Here is a 21,687-nt window from a genome sequence, read left to right as displayed (position 1 = left end):
TAAAAAGATTAGTTCACCTTTGCTGAAGAGCATGTTGTGTGGAAAGAGGAGAACTGGTCCAAAATTCGATTAGGGATTAGGGCAAGTTTAATTTATTTGAGTCCAATGTGAAAAATTTTGTTCGGTGAAAAAATTGGGGAAGACTGAACCCAAAGTTTGTAAAGACGTCAATGAGAGGAAAAGGAGGAAGTGTCATTGCAATTTTGAGTGATTAAGATTAACAATATTTCCATAAAATCAAATATTTATTGATTGTTCTCTAATTTTGATCTCATTCATATAAAATAAATTTGATTATATCTTCGTTTGATTCTTTCCCTCTCATCAAGTACACAATCTTATTTCTTTATCTTTTCATCTGATTTACAAATACATTTTGTTTCAACTCCAAGTTTGTGATGTTGTGTTTCATGTCGTAGCTGGCTGATTTAGTACATGGCTTAGAACTCTTTTGAAAAATCCATATGGGAAAATGAATAAAGAAAATACTTTGGGAACCAATGATGCAAAAAATGAAACTTATTTTGCAACTGATGAAAATACATGAAAACCTTTACAAATGTAGACAAATTGTATTTTATACAAAACATTTTATTTGGCATTATATAAGGATATAACAGGTGTAACAGGCTACATATATTTCTGTGGGTATAAAAGTCAAAGTAAGTTCTATAGAAATGTGTCGTCTTCAGGTATAGACACACAATGCTGTTGGGAATGACAGAGTGTCATGCTGAGGTCAGCAGGGGCAGTGCTGTGCATGTCCAACATTATACATACATTTCTAACATTCTTATTCTCTGCCAATGCCATAACATGTCCATTATAGTTGATTGTTATTGAAAAGAATTATCAAAAATCCCTTTATCAACCATTGATTTGGCACATCATGTGATAAATTGTGTTTATTAATGCAAGGCAGCAATAAATACTTTTAAGAACCAACAACTAAGCATGCTGACAGACATAAAAGTTCAAGTGCAGGCTTATCTTTTTCTGATAAACACATTACATTCTAGAATTTCAAATGGTCGTAACATTTTTATTTCTAAGAAATATTGGCCTCTGTGGAAAAAAGTACACAATCTTTCTTCTGGTCAAAATTAAAAAAATAAGAGTCTCTTGCTGACTCACAATATTCAAATGCCCCTTTAAATTGCATAAATGTTTGAATGGCTCGGTGTCTGCTGAACACACCATTACAAGCCTGTAGAAAGCAAAGACAAAAACATCAGTTGCCTGGAGACGAACGTCAGTTCCATACAAACCCCTAATAATCATAACAACCTCAGTAATTACCATAAAAACAGCCTTTAATATTTGAACATGTCAAAGATCAATGTGAGAATGGAAAAATGAGCCGATCCATGTCATGCTGCACATTCACAGGCGTGTGTATGGATGAGGTCAGAGGAATCGGCACCCAGCTTTGGGTCGGTTAGTCCAGTTCCACCACAAAGCTTAACTGGCTGCATGTGACTATACTAGCTTGTCTGCCCTCTTCAACTGTAAAACCTCGGCTGGGCACGGGAAGTCAAACCACAGAGGAGACACTTTCGTCATGACTCTCAGCTGTCACATGCTCGAGTGGCACCCAGCTAAGTCAACAGAAACAAACATTGGACGGCCTCTTTCCAAAACACTGGGACCTCAAGTAGTGTCAAAGTGATCTCACAGTGCATTGTGGGTGCTATATATTTACAATAAGTCATTCAATTGGGCCTGAGTCACTTTGATGATCTTAATGTGAAGGAATGCTAAATTCTGTCAAAAAAAGCATCATCGTCATTTTAAGTGAATGTCTCTAATTTTGTCTCTTAGGGAGAATTCATACGGCAAGACTACGACCCAAATCTTCTGTCAGACTTTTTTCAGAGGGTAAGATTTATAAGATTCATTCACAGGCAATTAGTTGGCCATCTGTGAGCATGATGGACTGATGTGTTGGAATGTTTACCTGAGAACACCGATCTCTTGCTGGCATCTCTCACTCCACTTGGATTACCTAAAAAGAGCCAAAATACAGAAGAAAAGCTTGTAAATGGTTTCATGCTGAGAATTTTCAAACATATAATTCAATATAATAGAATGAGACACCTAAACCGAAACCTAAAAACCACATCGAAAATCAGCAAAGGCAGGCAAGATTTTTGAATGTTTTTTTTAAGAAGACTTTTATGCTTACCAAAGCTGCATTCATTTAATTAAACACAGTAAAAACTTTAACATTGTGAAATATTATTACAAATTAAAACAACTGTTATGTATTATAATATATTTCAAAATATAATTTAATCCTGTGAGGGAATACAATATTCTGTCTTCAGTGTCAGATGATGCAGATTTGGTGCTCAAGAAAGATGAATTTCAGTGTTATTAATAATAATAACACTGAAAACAGTTGTGATGCTTGAAATTTTGGTGCAAACTGTAACAAAACTAGGAAGCTCATAAGAACAACATTTATTTGAAGTAGACATCTTTTCTAACAATGTAAAAGTCTCTTTTAAAAACTTGCTGAATAAAAGTATTAATTCTTATAAATAAAGAAATACACAAGCAAACATGCAAGCTTACTGGGCCCAAACTTTTTTAATAGCAGGACAAGCTAAAGCCAAATTTCCAAATTAGGTCTGCAATCATTTGGGCAGGAAATCTGCACCATACACTGTAAAAAATTGCTGTAGTTTCTACAGCAAAATTGTGCATAATTTTACTGTATAAACATTATACAAGATGCAGCTGTAATTCGCAATGCATTATGGGTCAAATAAGGTTTTACAGTTGTTAACAGTATATTTCCACGTAAACTGTAATTCATTTACAAGAAGCAGGTGTTGTCACTGTAGTTCCTGCTTTTTACACTAATTTACTGTAGTGTGGCATTATGGGATTGCGCGCGCATCATTCAAATCTGAAACCCAGCCAACTGGAGCAGCATGAGAAGACTGAAGATAAGAGGCTTTATTCATAATTCCTGGTAAGTTCACTTAATTATACTTGAGAAATATATCCTTTTTATATTTATTTGAGTATATACTTATAATGTATAAGCGATATCATGTCACAATAGCCTCCTATCCTGACATTTAGAGAAGTGGCCTTGGTAACTTCTGTGCAGTAAACTGGGAATTGCTATCATAGCATAGTTAGGCCAAATTTTCGATTTTTGGAAGTTACATTTTCTTATTGAGAGCATTTAAAGTAGTGTTTACCTAACTTTTATCATTAAGCCCAATGCGAACGATTGTCATAGTAACTATACTAACGTTATCTGTCGAAATAACTGACAAACAGCAAAATATGTGAAATTTCATTTGTTTATATGTGTTCATTTGTTTATATGTGTTCAACTGTCCCATGTTGACGTGACGCCTTACTATAATAAGTGAAAGACATCTTTATGTGCCCGACTGGACAAGTTAGCCTGATTAAAAAAAAAAAAAAAAAAAACGGAAAACAGAAAAAAAAAGACTGAGGAAGCATCGAAACGCGAGACTGATTCTGATTATATTAACGTTTCATTCAACATCAAAACAAGCTTAACGGCACACATAAACTCACGGAAAATACATGAGGTAAATGTTCAACTGTTGAGTTTATTTATAACATATGATATAAGTTGCATCACAAGTGAGCTGTTTGCGTGAGTATCACGATTGCAAATACATATTTCAATAAACAATTAGTTAACAAGTTACTTACTTTTTTAGACACAATATTAACTGTTGTTCTATTTCACCAACGAAAATAGTTCCAAACAACGATCCAATCAAAAGCGGTATTTTTGCTGAATGATTCATCTTTTTGAACGGATCGGTTCAATGAATGACTCAGTTGATTCACTCATTAAGTTATTTGCTGCCACCTAATGGCGGTTTAGTTTCACGTTTAAAAAGTATCATTGCATTTTTCCAACATTTATTAATTGAATTTTCAAAAATTAATGTAAAACATTAATGTCATTACACAGTTGTAATTTTGCACTGTAAATTATTTAATTTGATTGGTGGTACAGTTCTACAATGTAATATTATAATTTATAATTATAATTTATATAATTTATAACAGTTTGTTTATTCTAAAATATATGCCATTTTCGGTGTTAATTTTGGTCTCATTTATGTAAATGCTTTAAAGAAATCACAAGATTATTTTCTTTATGTCTTGTAGGTGCAAAGAATAGCAGCTGATGTGGAGAAATGTTCGATGCTTCAAGACTCTGAAGCTGATTTTATTAGGTAATGTATTAATTCTTTAAATAATTTGATAAACTTGTAATTTAGATTACATTTTATATTGAAATACTGCATTGTAGGTTACATTATTGCTTATATTTCTTAATTTCAGGTCCACCCAGTGGCTTTTGACTATTTGAGGCTCAGATGGTTGTGAATTCATACCTCATGCAAAAGAAAACAAAAAGAACAACTTTATTCAACAAAGACGTTATTTTTGTTTTCGTTCAAATCAAAGCGTAAATAAACATAGAAAGCGTGTCCATGTGACCCAGCTGACACAGAACAGCAGCTGCAGTTTGTGTCCAACAGATACTCTCCAAAATGGTGCTACACTGATGCGTAGAGGAGGCAAATTGTTGAATAAATCGTTATTTTTGTTTTCTTTTCATACAAAAAGCATTGTCGTCGCTTCATAACGTTACGGTTGAACCACTGATGGACTATTCTGATGATGTCTTTCATACTTTTCTGGGCCTTGACAGTGGTATTTACTTGGCAGTCAGTGGGACAGTCACAATCCTCCCAGTTGCATCCAAAATATCTTCAATTGTGTTCCGAAGACGAATGAAGCTTTTACGGGTTTGGAATGACATTGAGGTAAGTGATTAACGGCAAGATTTTCATTTTGGGGTGGAGTAACCTTTTAAGTACTGGTAAATGCTGATTGTATTGTATAAGTGGCATTTTGACATTTATTTTATTGAGCTAGTTTCATTCAATACTTAACTTTATCCTGATGCTTTTGCTTGTTTTTATGTGCAGATTTTTTCTTGGAATCACAACACTCACTGGATACAAGACGGACACATAGAGGCAAAACAAGTGGAAAAGTCTCAGTGAAGAGGGACAACCCTCATGTGTGTGCTCATCTCAGAAAGTTGATGGACTTTCAGTATGTATTTATTAAATTGTCTTTTGCAGGAATATTCTTAATTTAATAGAACATAAGCTCAAACAACATAATTTGTGATTTAATGTTGATTCCAGCATTTTATTTTAATCATTTTCTCTTTTTTTTCTTTTTTTTTTTTTACAAAAATTATACAAATTCTGTTGATTGACCTTCATTTTTATAGAGAGTTAATCTTCTACTCTGAATATGGCTTATTTTTTTTTTTTTTTACATGTATTTGTAGTTATTTGTGATGCTATGTTATTTTCATAAGATTTTAACTGTTGAAAGACTGAAATTTTTATTTTACCAGTAAAAGCTTTCCAATGTCTTCCTGCCAGTTTTAATAAATACTTATTTGCAACATCATTGACTTTATTCATTTTTATTCATTTGTAAATGTATTAAGATAGAGCTCATGATAATGCATTTATATCAGTATTTTATAGTTTACTGTTAAAATTATTCTTTAAAGCAGTTTCATTGTTAAATTATTACAACATCATATTGTATTTAGGGGTATTTACAGGATTTTATTGGCAACTTTAGTTGCCAGTTAAATACTGTAATTTAATGAAATCACAAATAAATGCTGTAAAATATATTTACAGGATTTTATTGGCAACTTTTTTGCCAGGTAAATACTGTACTTTAGTGAAATTACAAAATATTGCTGTAAAATAAACTACAAGTTAAATTCAATGTTACTGTAAAAAATACTACAAACTACTGTATTCCCCATACAGCAATTAACTTTAATTTGCTTTGCAGTAATTTCCTGTAATCCATTTTACAGCAATTAACATCATTTTAACAGGATTTTATTGGCAACTTTTTTGCCAGTAAAATCCTGTAAATTCTACAGTACATTTTTTACAGTGTACATTCAGAACAGATTTAAACATAATGCTTAAAATAGTGCTATGCTTAATTGTACTCGCAGCTGTAAACATTACCAAATGTACAAAAATATATAATAAATGAATATACAAATATCAGAGGGTTTGAATAACAGGTCTTCCAGTTCTGTGGATTTCTACATGGAGATTTTGTGCAGTCCTGCCGATCAGTGATAGTAAAATACACAAACATTTTTATACTGACATTAAACAACTAAAATATAACATTTGAGAAATCAAACTTCCCTACAGATCATAAGCCAGAGTTATCAGTTCGCATTAGGAAAGGGAGTTATTATATTTAAGGCATGAAATTCGAAATGAATGGAGCAGTGGCTGAAATGTTTTAAGGGTTAGTGGTTACCCCATTGTGGGCGTTCCTGCAATAACAGGAAATTGTTATGGAACTTGTTCTTTGCCATGCACTTGATGACTATTCAGAAACCTGTGTTGGCACAGGCTAAACTCCAACAGACAGCATCAACAGTCACTGTGGCAGCCAATCAGCAAATGTCCTGAATGCCAAATGGCATTTTGTCATGTCCTGCGGTTGGCAGTGCCAGGCGTTCTCACTAACAGACTGTGCCTCATGTTCCTTTAAATAACTGGGCTGGCATGACAGTTCCAGCAAGCATGCCTGTAGAGGCTGTTAGCACAATATACTTATTTTACGCAAGATATGTTTTTGGCAAAATGGAGCCTGTCATGTGTAGTTACATTTCATTTGATAGCAGGGCTTGGATTGTTTGTATAATATTTTGCTTGACTAGAAATCTTTGGACGTTTCTCTGGCAGTGTGATTGTTTGCTCCAAACATATGTCGAAATCATTTGTTTACCAAATAAATATTATACCAGATCTATAGCAAATATTTGCCTAGAAGTGCTTCTGAGCTTAAGTTGAAAAGGTAGAGAATCCACTGTAACATTTTCTCTGAACTTTGCATTTTGTTTTGCATCTGGCATTTTGTTATTATGACTGTAATGTATATCACAGACAATTGTCTTAATTATGATAAAAATCACAATCATTCTTGCATAATCCATGAACTCAAAGACTCTCTCAGGTCTACAGTTTTGATATGCTACAATACTGAGGTCATTAACAGACTAATGGCTCATGAGGGACATGGAGATTCTGGCCATGTCATGTTCAAAGAGTGAAAAATGAGGCCAGCAGTATTTATTAGCGATGACGGACCGTGATTTGGACAAATAATAATCCTCTTATGACTCCAAGCATGCTTAAATCTTTCAGAGATCCACTGGAATGGAGATCTAAGATATGTTCATGAGACTATATCAACATATTTAAAGTGTCCGGCGTTTTTCAACCTCAAAGCCACACATACTGCAGTCTTGCGTATGTGGAGACTAAGGGAAGCTGTAAAAGTGCTGCTTGGAACCGGCTCCCTCAAACTGACTCATTTATTTCCAAGGGACTAGAGCTCAGATATCATCATTAAAGGCCTTTACAGAATTTAAACCATAATGCACTGTAGAGAGATATTCACTAAATTCATAAGAATTACCATTTAATTCAATCTGTGTATCATCTGTAACTGTAAAATATATTTTAAACGGGCAAAAATAGTAATATGATACCTCCAAAGTAAATTTTTTTTCCATTAATGTTGAATATGAAATGGTACACTTAAGGCCTGTTCACACCAATAATGATAACTATAAAGGGATAAGTATATTAGTATCCACACCAACACATGATAACACGATTCTATTTATTATAAGTGTGCACCGTTTTGTCATCTGACGCTTTAAATGTTCAGTCTCTTTAAACTGGATTCTGATTGGCTGTTAATGCCTGTATCATTCATTAGCTGGAAAAAAGGAATCCAAAGTTTTTGAATTTCATTCTTCTGTGTCGTTATCATTATAGCTGTGGTGTGAACATTCCTATTCTCAGAATTAGAACAAATTTTAAAACTGTAACAATAATCGTTCTAACTCTATGAGAAGAGTGACGTCTGAGCCACAACTACAATGATAATGACACAACTGCATTGACAGCCAATCAGAATCTACCTGAATTTAAAGAAGCCGAGCATTTAGGTAGATGATAAACCTGCATAATAAACATAAAATCATTGTATGCTAATGTGGATGTTCATACAGATTTCATTGTAGTTAGAGTTATGTAGCCTTATTGCAAATGAGGTAACAACATACACACACTCACAAAAGCTAGATTTATATAGAAAGGAGGTATGTCTGCACTGAAAAGAATGACAGTTGCTTTTTTAGATTTATTTATGGATTGATTAAACTGGATGGTGGCTGCACTAAAATGCATTTTACATCAAAGTGGTGCATTTTCCCCCAAAATTTTGATGTCATGATCTGGTCAGTGGATGGGACGGGGTCAGAGATGTAATACTCACACTTGTCTTGCTCGGGTGGGTCCAGACAGTCACTCTCCGTGTCACTAGGGATGCGCCAGGGCTTCCTGACCGCCTGCAACTGCTGGTAAAACTCATCCTAGTAACACATATGATGGGAACAGAGAAATACTTTGGTTTGATGGTTTGATACTTTGCTATATAATGTAATTAATTTAATTCATTTTTTTGGCCTGAATTTAATTGTCCAGAAGTGTCTAAATGCTTTCAGGGTCTTGCTGAAGCCTAAGCCTGTGCCTGCTTGTATCACTACTTCAACAGACTAGTCTTTTGGCTGGTTTTGATGGGGTGAGGGTACTTTTTAGATGGTGAAGTTGGGAAATCAGCTAGCCGCCTAGCTTGACTCCAGTTTGGCCAGGCTGGGTTAGGGTTAGGAGTGTAAGAGTACAACAGCATATATATATATATATATATATATATATATATATATATATATTTTACAGATTACGTACAGATTCTTTTTTCCAAATTCTTTTTTTTAATTGAAATTGGGTAATATACACATTTTATAAAAAAAATTAATAAAACAGTTTTAACATTTTTAAAATGTTAATAATCAAAAAGCATGTTTAATCTATTTTAATTTATAAAAATGTAACAATTTAATACTTCATTAAAATTTAACAATAATAAAGAAAACATTTCCAATAAGTCAACAAATATAAGAATAAATGTATATATATATATATATATATAGCCTTAGTCATGTTCCAGACATGTTCCTTGATCAACTTCTTTTAATGATCCTGGATCAACATTATTGTCCATAAATATAGACTTAACCCAATACCCCTTAACCTAAGCCTACCCATAATTTATTCCTAAAATCAGTGTGAAATGTTAGCTGATTATTAACAAGGATGTAGAAGCACCTAACCCTGATTGTGAGCCTAAAACAGATATTTCCTGAAAAGTTATATCTCAATTCTGATTGGTTTATTGAAATGTTGTTCAAGGATGTTGATCCAGAAACAAGTTGTACTTGGTGAAATCACACTCCTCATATAGCCTAACAGCTACTATCAACTAAATAATACAACACTCCAATTTTGATTCCAAGAGTTCTTAGAGGAAATGATTTGCTTCAATATTCAGGGAGTGTAATGATGGATCAGCGAAAACTGTGCAGAAAGGTGGTGATTTGAAAAGCAACAAAATCCCATGTGAACTGGAAACCCAAGATGTAGAGGGCCGGTGAATGTGCATGTCAGACCCATTCGTTCTACAGATGTTTTTATATTCTTTTGAAATAAGTACACCTCTGAGTCGAATCCTCTGAGCCAACCTCTAATACATAAATTGCCCCCTGTTCGCTTCTCAAGACTTTTATGTGTTCTTAATTTTCAGAGTTAAAGGTATCGCTGGCACAGGCCTGACAGGAAGCATTCATACATCTACGTTGCATTTCAGTGCTAAATATGAAAACAGATGAAAAGGACAAATCATCTGATCTCTTCCTGTAGATCCCATTCTGAACTGAATGAGATGTACAGGTGAATATTTCTTTTTCATATTCAGGAGCTGAAATACTACAACAGCTGTGGGACCAGGTGGGTGCATTCAGAACATGATCAATGCATTTATGTTTTCATATTCTCATCAGTCATAAGAATATTAACTAACAATATGATTCCTTTTGTGGCTATAAAATACCTCAAAAGGAGCTTTGGATTTATTAACAAGCCCTAATACCAAAAAAAAAAAAAAACAAATGATAAAGAGAGTGGGAACCCCAAAATACCAGAATCCTTTCTTTTTCATACCAAGAGGAGTCATGTGTAAATCTGTTTGTTTTCCGTGGATCCTTTTATATTATATTGCTTAATCTCAATAGAGCATGAGATGAATGGGTCATAGTGAGACATGGACAATAGAATATAAGACAGCTTTTACAAACTTACCAGTACAATAACAGTGAGCGTGTGTGATTCTAAACCCACTGACCTAGAGGTTTACAGGGTTATTAAATGTGAGCTTTATTTTTTCTCAAGGCATGCATAAAATTGGACCTTAGTTTCCAAGCAGTAAGAGGCTTGTTAGATTAAAGACCTTTTATGACCAATTTTGAATATTTGGCACAAAAAAAGCTCAAAATATTGTACTGCATATATGTGTTTGCACATGTGTGTGTCCAAAAATATTTCTGAGATTGACAAATACTGTTCTTTAGACTTTGTGAGAACAGCTTTTGCAAGACAATTTATTTATATTTAAAAAGAAAAAAAGTTTGATGTTAAATATACTGTATAATGTATGATTTTACTGTGATAAAAAAAAATCCTACTTTTATTTAGCAGGAATGCATTACATTGATCAAAAGTGAAAGTAAAGACAGTTATAATGTTGCTAAAAATGTCTAATTTAGATAATCAGTTCTTCAAAGATAAAAAAAAAACCTTGAAATAGACACAGTATCATGGTTTTCACACTTAAGCAGCACAGTCTGTGTCAATATTGATAAAAGAAACCAAAAAAAAAAAACCTTTTATAATATTCTTTACATTTTAGATATGATCTTAAAATGTTATTTTAAGTTGTAATAACATTTTACAATATTACTTTGTTTATTACTGTATATAATAATGTTGATGTGATTATATGTGTATGTGGGTGTGTTAATGTGTACCTCTGTCAATGTGCTCCACAGTCCTCCATATAAATCGGTCGTGCTCAGGCCTGGCGGTGTGAGAATCGGTCTGGTTATCTGTCCCGTCGGCGTGACTGGTCTGCTTCTAGAACGCCCGTACACACGTTCTTTGTTCCCATGGCTTCCAGCAGTCAACGAGTGCATCATTAGACTATTGGGGGTCAAAGGTCTGTTGGGCGTCCGTGCTCCACTAGGGGTTTGGGCACGGCTGCTGGGGTTGCTGGGAGATGTCCGGCCCATGACTAGGCTTGTGGGTTTAGTGTTGTGAAGTGGCAGGCCTGTGGTCTTTGTGGAAAGGCTGCAGGGAGACTGTGGTCTGGACGTCTGTCCGAGCACAGGCAGAGTGTTAGTGGTGTGGAAAAGGGGGGTTAAAAGCAAACTCCTATGAGGGCTGTTTGGACTTCGGTTCAGCTTCCCTTGCTCTGCCAGCTTGGCCAAGTCCTTCTCCACCTCTGAAGAAATCAAGACAATAAAAGCGAAGAATCACCATCTAGGGGACAATAACAGTTATGGTTTGTAAACATTTCGGTCAAGGTTATGTGGGACATGACCAGTGTTGGGGTAATGCTCTTTCAATCACTTTTTTCAAGTAACTAGTAATGCCTTATTTGTAAATTTACAAGACATTTCTGAGTTACTTTTTAAATAAATAATGTCAGTTACCTTGTTTCCAAATTTATTCATTGACATCTCTTCTGTTCCTGTTGAGAGAAACTGTTCCTTCAGCCTGAGGCTTTTTAAATTCACTTTTGATATGAAAATGCCTTTACAGTTGCCAAAAATACAACTTTCGGGCTTTTTAGTTATTAAAAATAAACAAGCAAGCCCAGCTCAGTTGACAAAAAGTAATGCAAAAGTAACGTAATGCATTATTTTCCATTAAAGGTAACTAAGTAATGGAGTAAATTTATACTATGCATATGAGAAAGAGTGGACATTTAAGCCAAGTAGGTTTGACTTTTGTATTCTCAGCTATAAATCTATGTGCACAATAATTAATAAAAAATATAAATATTTGTTATTCTCAGAAATATTTGCAAAATTCATTTTTTTCTTTTCAGCACGACTCTGATTCAACACACCTACAGCCTTAAAACTCATCAGTGTATTGACATGGAGTACTGACTCACCACTCATAGATTCCCATTAACAAACCACCAAAACAATTTCCTGAAGTTTTGCCGAGGTCTTTTAACAGTCATGGCAGCAGTATTTATTGTCATCTGTAAAGTGTAAATTGGATGGCATGTTTACTTTGTACGAGTACAAGAGCGGTTTAATACGGCCTGCTTCATGCCAATATATTTGTTTGCTTGGTAGCAAGTCAAATATTTTTGTTTATGCAAGTCTGTTGCACATTTTCAGATGGAACATCTGGACGCGTCAACCAGTGTTCAGTCTGAGAGGAACTGATGATTCAGAGGAAACAACATCTGACATATTATAAATAGTATGTACAAGTTTGATTTGTGTTTTCAGAAACCTTGACTACTTGACTTGTAAGCAAACAGTTCTTTCTCTGGAGAAACATCATGATACTTTTCAATATGAAACACATGCACATTGTCCAGATTACTAATGTTATAGTGCAAACGCTCAGCTCTTGTAATTATTTCCCTGTACGGAAACTATTCCAGATTGTTGTGATATATGATAGAGTTAATTGTGTGAATGGATATTTAGAATGTTTTGTCTGTAGTCAATCAGAAGTAATCTCAAACACCTGTCGTCCCATTTAAAAAGCATACAGGAACTTATTCCAGCCATTTCTCTCCTAAACACATATGTGGCGGAAGGGATTTGCTGTGAAATTATTACACAGACATAAATCATTTGGGATGATGGCAACCCCTACCAAATAAAGACATGGATAAAAAATGTCTTTTTGTGTCCGTGTTTAAAATTTCCCACATGAAATTCAAAAGAGTTGCAGTTGAGCTCATGAGTCCTAATGAGTCGATGCAGGAGGCTGAGAACCCAGGAGTCAAAATTATGTTCACTGTAAACATTACACACACATAAACAATCATTAATCATGAACAGGAGATAGCAACATGTATGCTAATAAGCAACTTGTTAAAGGGATAGTTCATCCAAAAGTGAAAATTCGTCATTGTTTACTCACCCTCATTTCGTTCCAAACCTATATGATTTTCATTTAATGTTGAACATGAAGATATTTTGAAGAATGCTGGGAATCAAAAAGAAGATGGTCCCCATAGTATTTCTTTCTTCTCAACTGTTTGGTTCTTCAAAATATCTTTTGTGTTCACTCAACTCAGAACAACATGAGGGTTAGTAAACGATTACCAAATTTTCATTTTGGGGATAACTATTCCTTTAATAGTGAGAATTGTGTCACGGCAGGGATCCAATGAGGCACGGAGATAGAACCAATTGCAGGTAAGTCATTTATTAAAGGGTAAACCAAAGGGGTAAACAGTCCAGGCAGGGTCAAAACCAGAATATCGAACATAAACAAGACACGAAGACAAGGCAAAGCAAGGCAAGAAGCGACGGACATGAATAACTATAGGACATTAAACAAGGACTCCGTAACACAGACTCAGACAGACCGGGTATAAATACACAGAAGGATAATGAGGGAACAGGAGACAGGTGGGGAACAATCAATTACTAACAAGGAGGAAGGTGACCAAATAAGGGAACAGGAAGTGATAAGGTGACAGACACCGTGAGAAAGGGGGACATCTAGTGGAAACCCAGGGACACAACCCAGACACTGTGACAGTACCTGTGACAGGCTCCCAGACGCTCCACGACAGACACAAAACAGAGACCAGGAGGGAGGCGGACAGGTGGAGGCTCAGGGGGAGGGACGGAGGGCCAGAAAAAAAAAAGCCTCCCAGGGCGGAGCAGAAGACCACCACAACCGTGAGGTCAGGACGGAAGCCCCCCAGGGCGGAGCAGAAGACCACCACGTCCTTGTGGACGAAGCCAGAGTCCTCCAGGGCGGAGCGGAAGACCCCCACAACCGTGTGGTCAGGGCGGAAGGCCCCCAGGGCAGAGCAGAAGACCACCACAGCCATGTGGTCAGGACCAGAGCCCCCCAAGGCGGAGCAGACCTCCGTGCGGCTGGATCAATGGGACAACGAAACTCTGGTAATCCCCTGGTGTCCTTACTGGACTCCAGAAGATTGGTGCTGGCCTGACACTGCTCATGAAGATCATTGGTGACTTGCATTTGCTCATGAAGATCATTGGTGACTTGCCTTTGTTCATGAAGATCAGAGGTGACTTGACTCAGTCCTTGAAGATCAGAGGTGACTTGACTCAGTCCTTGAAGATCAGAGGTGACTTGACTCAGTCCTTGAAGATCAGAGGTGACTTGACTCAGTCCTTGAAGACCACCGGTGACTTGACTCAGTCCTTGAAGACCACCGGTGACTTGACTCAGTCCTTGAAGACCACCGGTGACTTGACTCAGTCCTTGAAGACCACCGGTGACTTGACTCAGTCCTTGAAGACCACCGGTGACTTGACTCAGTCCTTGAAGACCACCGGTGACTTGACTCAGTCCTTGAAGACCACCGGTGACTTGACTCAGTCCTTGAAGACCACCGGTGACTTGACTCAGTCCTTGAAGACCACCGGTGACTTGACTCAGTCCTTGAAGACCACCGGTGACTTGACTCAGTCCTTGAAGATCACCGGTGACTTGACTCAGTCCTTGAAGATCACCGGTGACTTGACTCAGTCCTTGAAGATCACCGGTGACTTGACTCAGTCCTTGAAGATCACCGGTGACTTGACTTGACTCTGAAAGGTCAACGGTGACCAGCCTAGTCTCTGGAGGATCCGCGGTGACTAGCCCTGACTCAGGAGGATCCGCGGTGACTAGCCCTGACTCAGGAGGATCCGCGGTGACTAGCCCTAACTCAGGAGGATCCGCGGTGACTAGCCCTGACTCAGGAGGATCCGCGGTGACTAGCCCTGACTCAGGAGGATCAGCGGTGACTAGCCCTGACTCTGGAGGATCCGCGGTGACTAGCCCTGACTCTGGAGGATCCGCGGTGACTAGCCCTGACTCTGGAGGATCAGCGGTGACTAGCCCTGACTCTGGAGGATCAGCGGTGACTAGCCCTGACTCTGGAGGATCCGCGGTGACTAGCCCTGACTCTGGAGGATCCGCGGTGACTAGCCCTGACTCTGGAGGATCAGCGGTGACTAGCCCTGACTCTGGAGGATCAGCGGTGACTAGCCCTGACTCTGGAGGATCAGCGGTGACTAGCCCTGACTCTGGAGGATCAGCGGTGACTAGCCCTGACTCTGGAGGATCAGCGGTGACTAGCCCTGACTCTGGAGGATCAGCGGTGACTAGCCCTGACTCTGGAGAGTTCACTGGCACCTGACTCGACTCTGGAGAGTTCACTGGCACCTGACTCGATTCCGGAGGGTCAACTGGCACCTGACTCGATTCCGGAGGGTCAACTGGCACCTGACTCGATTCCGGAGGGTCAACTGGCACCTGACTCGACTCCGGAGGGTCAACTGGCACCTGACTCGACTCCGGAGGGTCAACTGGCACCTGACTCGACTCCGGAGGGTCAACTGGCACCTGACTCGACTCCGGAGGGTCAACTGGCACCTGACTCGACTCCGGAGGGTCAACTGGCACCTGACTCGACTCCGGAGGGTCAACTGGCACCTGACTCGACTCCGGAGGGTCAACTGAGACTCTCATCCTGTGCAACGGCGCTGGGCAAGCAGCCATCTTGGGCCATGACTCTGGACAGGCGGCCCTCTTGTACTGTGGCGCTGAACCGGTGGCCAATTTGGGCATTAGCGCTGGGCTGGCGGCCATCCTGTACTGTGGCGCTGGACCGGTGGCCAATCTGGGCATTGGCGCTGGGTTAGCGGCCATCTTGTGCTGTGGCGCTGGACTGACGGCCATCTTGTGCTGTGGCGCTAGGCTGACGGCCATCTGGTGCTGTGGCGCTAGGCTGACGGCCATCTTGGGTTGTGGAGCTGAACCGGTGGCCAATTTGGGTATTGGCGCTGGGCTGGCGGCCATCTTGGGCTGTGGTGCTGGAACGGTGGCCAATTTGGGCATTGGCGCTGGGTTAGCGGCCACCTTGTGCTGTGGTGCTGGACCGGTGGCCAATTTGGGCTGTGGCGCTGAACCGGTGGCCAATTTGGGCATTGGCGCTGGGCTGGCGGCCATCTTGGGCTGTGGCGCTGGAAAAGTGGCCAATTTGGGCATTGGCGCTGGGTTAGCGGCCATCTTGTGCTGTGGCGCTTGGCTGTTAGCCATCCTGGGCAGTGGTGCTGGACTGGTGGCCATCTTGGGTTGTGGCACTTGGCTGGTTGCCATCCTGGGCAGTGGTGCTGGGCTGACGACCATCCCGCCGGAAGAGACCGAAGTGGCTGGGGCATCCCACCGAAGCCGATGCTGCAGGTAGCGCATGAATTCCCAGAATTCCAGTGTCTCTAACTGCGCCATCTCCTCATGAGACACTGGATCATCCAGCCCGCCATTGAAATAGTCCTTGAGGGCCGCATCGTTGTAGCCCATGCCCTCGGCCAGGGACCAGAACACCTGAGCCAGGGCACCCACTTCATTGCCCTCTTGGCGGAGGGCGATCAACCGAAGGTACTTGGTTCGCCGCTCCGCCATCTTGGCTGGGGAACGGAAAAATGACATACCGCTGGTTCCTAGTGTGACGGAGTCCTTCTGTCACGGCAGGGATCCAATGAGGCACGGAGATAGAACCAATTGCAGGTAAGTCATTTATTAAAGGGTAAACCAAAGGGGTAAACAGTCCAGGCAGGGTCAAAACCAGAATATCGAACATAAACAAGACACGAAGACAAGGCAAAGCAAGGCAAGAAGCGACGGACATGAATAACTATAGGACATTAAACAAGGACTCCGTAACACAGACTCAGACAGACCGGGTATAAATACACAGAAGGATAATGAGGGAACAGGAGACAGGTGGGGAACAATCAATTACTAACAAGGAGGAAGGTGACCAAATAAGGGAACAGGAAGTGATAAGGTGACAGACACCGTGAGAAAGGGGGACATCTAGTGGAAACCCAGGGACACAACCCAGACACTGTGACAAATTGGTCCTTAAAATAAAGTGTTACTGAAGCTACTGTAGTGGTGAAGGACAACAGCATATGAATAGTGACCCTAAGACTAAAAAAAGACAAGCTAACAAGTTAACAAGCAGCACATCTAATCTATTATAAATAGCTTGTGATAAAAAAAAAGCAAATGCACTTCCCACAAGGCTACAATCCTCAAGCACGCAAACCCATCATTTAGAAAATATGCAACCTTATTGATTCCCGACTTTCTCCCTACATATCTACACGTTCAAAACGTTCATCTCTGCAGAGGAAGAGAGAGAGAGATCTGAGGAATTCCAGCTAGCTAAAAGTGATGTTTTATTTATCCAAAAGTGGCTTTTCTCTGCCAAAAAAAAAAAAAAACTAAAAAAAACAGGCAATAACATTGTCCTTTGGGCACAAGTCAAATATCAAGCTCTTAAATTCCTAAAACAAAAACAACGCAGCCTGATCGTAAATTAAAAGGAGTCTTGAGGATTTAGTTGACCACATAATTGAGGTAATAATGAGATAAAAGAAGAAGCCTGGCTTTCAACACAGAGAACATTAACAGCTAATAAAAGCATGAAAGGGGTAAATTAGGCTGTTGAATGAGGCTAATGCCTGGTCCTATGGGGATGACTTTGTTCAGATATAATGCAACAGACAAACGGCTTTAAATCAATGCCATCTGAAAGCAGGGATGAATTTTCCCGCAAAGTGATGTCAGAATAAGCTTCTCACTGACTGAGTCACGGAATAACAAGCACACTAGATAAACACTTCCCACATACATGTTCATGTTGCCCTTTATTGTTTATAGCGGGAAATGTGAGAAAGAATTTACATTACAACAGGCAATTCAAGATAGCCTATATATATATATATATATATATATATATATATATGTGTGTGTGTGTGTGTGTGTGTGTGTGTGTGTGTGTGTGTGTGTATTAAAAAAAACTGGCTTTAACAAAACATTTTATTGTTAATAGACAAAAGGTCTGGGTAATTTATATTTACATTTATAATTTAGCATTTTTATACAATATTTAAAGGGATAGTTCAGCCAAAAATGAAAATGTGATGTTTATCTGCTTACCCCCAGGGCATTCAAGCTGTTGGTGACTTTGTTTCTTCAGTGGAACACAAACTGAGATTTTTAAAACAAACCGTTGCAGTCTGTTAGTCATTTAATGCAAGTGGATGGGAATCACAGCTAAAACACACAGTTTTCAACCTTTAAACAAGTCAGTTAACCATATGCCTTTTAATTTTAAAATGATAAAAATGATAAAATTATGTCATTTAATTTAATTGTGTGTGTGTGTGTCTGTGTGTATTTTATGAAAATTCTTTATATATAAAGAGTTATATATATAGAGAGAGAATTATACATATACAGTACAGACCAAAAGTTTGGAAACATTACTATTTTTAATGTTTTTGAAAGAAGTTTCTTCTGCTCATCAAGCCTGCATTTATTTGATCAAAAATACAGAAAAAACAGTAATATTGTGAAATATTATTACAACTTAAAATAATAGTTTTCTATTTGAATATACTTTAAAAAAATAATTTATTCCTGTGATGCAAAGCTGAATTTTCAGCATCATTACTCCAGCCTTCAGTGTCACATGTAACATCCAGTCTATCACATGATCATTTAGAAATCATTCTAATATTCTGATTTATTATGAGTGTTGGAAACAGTTCTGCTGTCTAATATATTTGATGAATAAAAGGTTAAAAAGAACTGCATTTATTCAAAATAAAAAAAAAATTCTAATAATATATATTCTAATAATATATTTTCTTTACTATCACTTTTTATCAATTTAACACATCCTTGCTGAATAAAAGTATTGGTTCTCTTACGAAAGCTCTCTCGTACTGCGTCTTAGCTAAGACGCTACGGGAAAAGTCTCTTTTCACGAAATACTGAAGCAAAAAATTATCCTTAATTTTGTATTTTTGTAAAGCGCATTTGCAGCAGTACACAGCCATAGGCGAGACGGCTCGCTCGCTCATTGGCTTGTTCTGCGGCAACTGCACAGCCTATCGAGCACAGGCTGATGCAACATCAGACCAATAAGGGCGCTTCGCGCCCTTCTTGCCACTTCCCGCCGAAACGGGTGTGGCCCAACCTATAAAAGGAGCTCGAAAAGGCTGACTCACCTGATTTTTCATCTCTTCAGCGAAGCTCACGCATCGCTGGATCACGAGGAAGCAAGCGCCGTCTGGAAGAGCATATCAGCAGGACGAGCCATCCTGAAGCCGCTGGCACTGCCGCCTTCCACTGCCGTTCCTGCTGCGCTATCCGGCGCCCATATCCTTTATAATCCTTGTTCTGTGATATTCTGTGTGTGTGTTCGCCCTGCGACGCACATTCACAAAAGAGCTGCGTCTTTTTAAAGATGCCTTCGTGCGGCTCGTGCAGAACCCCGCTCAGCGAAGGAGATCGTCATGTCATCTGCGTCTCCTGTCTGGGTGAAGACCATGCAGCGCTCGCGCTCGCTGATGGCGGATGTCCTCATTGCGAGTTGATGCCTATGGTGACTCTGAGGACTCGCCTGGCATCCTTCTCGAAGCCTGCATCATCTGCTGGGCCGCAGCGCCGTCAGAAGCGCCGCTCGCAGCGCCTACCAGAACCGCCTCCAGCTCGGCCGAGCTCGCCGGTTCCCGCCGCTTCGCCGGTCTCCCCTGCATCGCTTCCCGATGCTCAGCGTCCGCTGCTTGCCGACGCGTCATCGGAGGAAGTGGATCTCAGGCCCGCGACGGAGGAAGAAGACACTTGCTCTCTGCTTGCTTCGGGCAGTGAGGGTTGGGCGAGCTCCGTGGATCTCGCGCCCGCTGCTCAGAGGCCCAGCAGACGGGGGGATATCGATAAGGAGCTGATGCGTGTACTCTCGTTGGCCGCGGCGAGCCTCGGCCTCGAGTGGTCTGCACCAGCGCCCCCTTCACGTTCCCGGCTGGATGGTAGCTATCTTCCGGATGAGCGCTCTTCCTCAAGCTCAAAACAAGCCCCTTTTCTTCCTGAGCTTCACGAAGAAGTGGCGAAGGCTTGGGACGCTCCATTCTCGGCGAGAATCCGCTCATCTGTTTCGTCAGCATTCTCCACACTGGACGGTGCTAAGAACAGAGGCTACCTGTCACTTCGGCCGGTGGAACAGGCTATAGCAGCGCACCTTTACCCGCCCTCTGCTGGACGGCGGACTAAGGCGGCGTTGCCATCCAAAGCCTGCCGCATGACGTCATCGCTGCTCGCACGGATATTCTCTGCTGCTGGGCAGGCTGCGTCTGCGTTACACACCATGGCGACGCTACAGATTTTCCAGGGCGATCTTCTCCGGAAGCTGGATGAGATGGGACCTGAAGCGATCTGTCTCGCGGATCTGAGGAGTGCTTCGGATCTCTCCCTCCGCGCTACTAAGTCCGCTGCACAGGCCATGGGACGGGTTATGGCTTCCGCTACGGTGGCTGAGAGGCATTTGTGGCTGACACTTTCTGACATCAAGGAGTCTGAGCGCGCTGCGTTTCTTGTCGCTCCGCTAACTCCTGCCGGCCTCTTTGGATCTTCCGTCAACGAGTTTGTGGAGAGATTTGCCGAGGACCAGAAAGCTTCACAGGCGTTCAAGCACTTCTTGCCGAAGCGCTCCAGTACTGCAGCTAGTCGCTCTAGACCGGCCCCACAGAGCTCTCAGTCACGCCCACCGCCTCCTGCTGCGCCATCACGACATCACGAACGCAGCTCGGGACCCCGTTCTCGCTCTTCGAGCCGTCGCCCCGCGCCGCGGGAGCCGCGGCAGAGGATTGCGGTGAAGCCAGAAGCCCCGAAAGCATCCTAGCACTGCTGGGAAAGCGCCGGTGTTCGAGTTCCGCTGCGGCCGAGCTCTCACCCAAGCGCGCCGCTGTTGCAGTTCCAAGAGTTGCGACTGCCTCAGTGTCTTCTGCAATGCGCAAGCCTGCACGAGTGCCCGCTTGCCTGCACACAAAAGCCGTTATCACGGCTACCCAGATGTTTCACAAAAACAGTGTTTTTTCTGGTGTTCAGGCCCATACTGGATCTAAGACAGCTGAACAAGGCATTGATGAAACGCAGTTTCAAAATGCTCACGACCAGGAAGCTCCTCGCGCAGATTCGCGGAGGGGACTGGTTCATGTCAATAGATCTGAAGGACGCGTATTTTCAAATACAGATAGCGTCAAACCACAGGCGGTTTTTGAGATTCGCCTTCGGGGGCCAGGCATAACAGTTTGCAGTCCTGCCATTCGGCTTGTCCGTAGCTCCTCGTACGTTTACGAGGTGCATGGATGCAGCGCTCGCTCCTCTCAGACTCAGAGGCATACGAGTGCTGAATTATTTGGACGACTGGCTGGTTCTGGCCCAATCACGAGCGGAGCTCGTGGACCACAGGGCCGTTTTACTCGATCACCTCGAGAAGCTCGGCCTCAGTGTCAATTCGGCGAAGAGTTCGCTGATCCCCAGTCAGACGATCCTGTTTCTGGGT

General features: G+C 40.6%; 1 protein-coding gene across 1 annotated transcript in view; it reads right to left on the bottom strand.

Annotated features, from left to right (window-relative positions):
- Positions 1 to 570: 570 nt before the first annotated feature.
- The window catches only part of c35h8orf34 (chromosome 35 C8orf34 homolog), a 108,630-nt gene continuing 87,513 nt past the window's right edge, over positions 571 to 21,687 (bottom strand). Inside the window, exons 12-15 of the mRNA XM_059524608.1 lie at positions 11,075 to 11,547; positions 8,431 to 8,527; positions 1,958 to 2,005; positions 571 to 1,207 (exon numbers count right to left, since the gene is read on the bottom strand). Coding sequence (XP_059380591.1) covers positions 1,200 to 1,207; positions 1,958 to 2,005; positions 8,431 to 8,527; positions 11,075 to 11,547 — 626 coding nt within the window. The 3' untranslated portion in view covers positions 571 to 1,199. The remainder of the gene's footprint in view (positions 1,208 to 1,957; positions 2,006 to 8,430; positions 8,528 to 11,074; positions 11,548 to 21,687) is intronic.

Source organism: Carassius carassius, chromosome 35, assembly GCF_963082965.1.
Source record: "Carassius carassius chromosome 35, fCarCar2.1, whole genome shotgun sequence".
NCBI lineage: Eukaryota > Metazoa > Chordata > Actinopteri > Cypriniformes > Cyprinidae > Carassius > Carassius carassius.
Note: the sequence above shows the minus strand (reverse complement) of the source record. Positions and strands in the feature narration are given on the sequence as shown.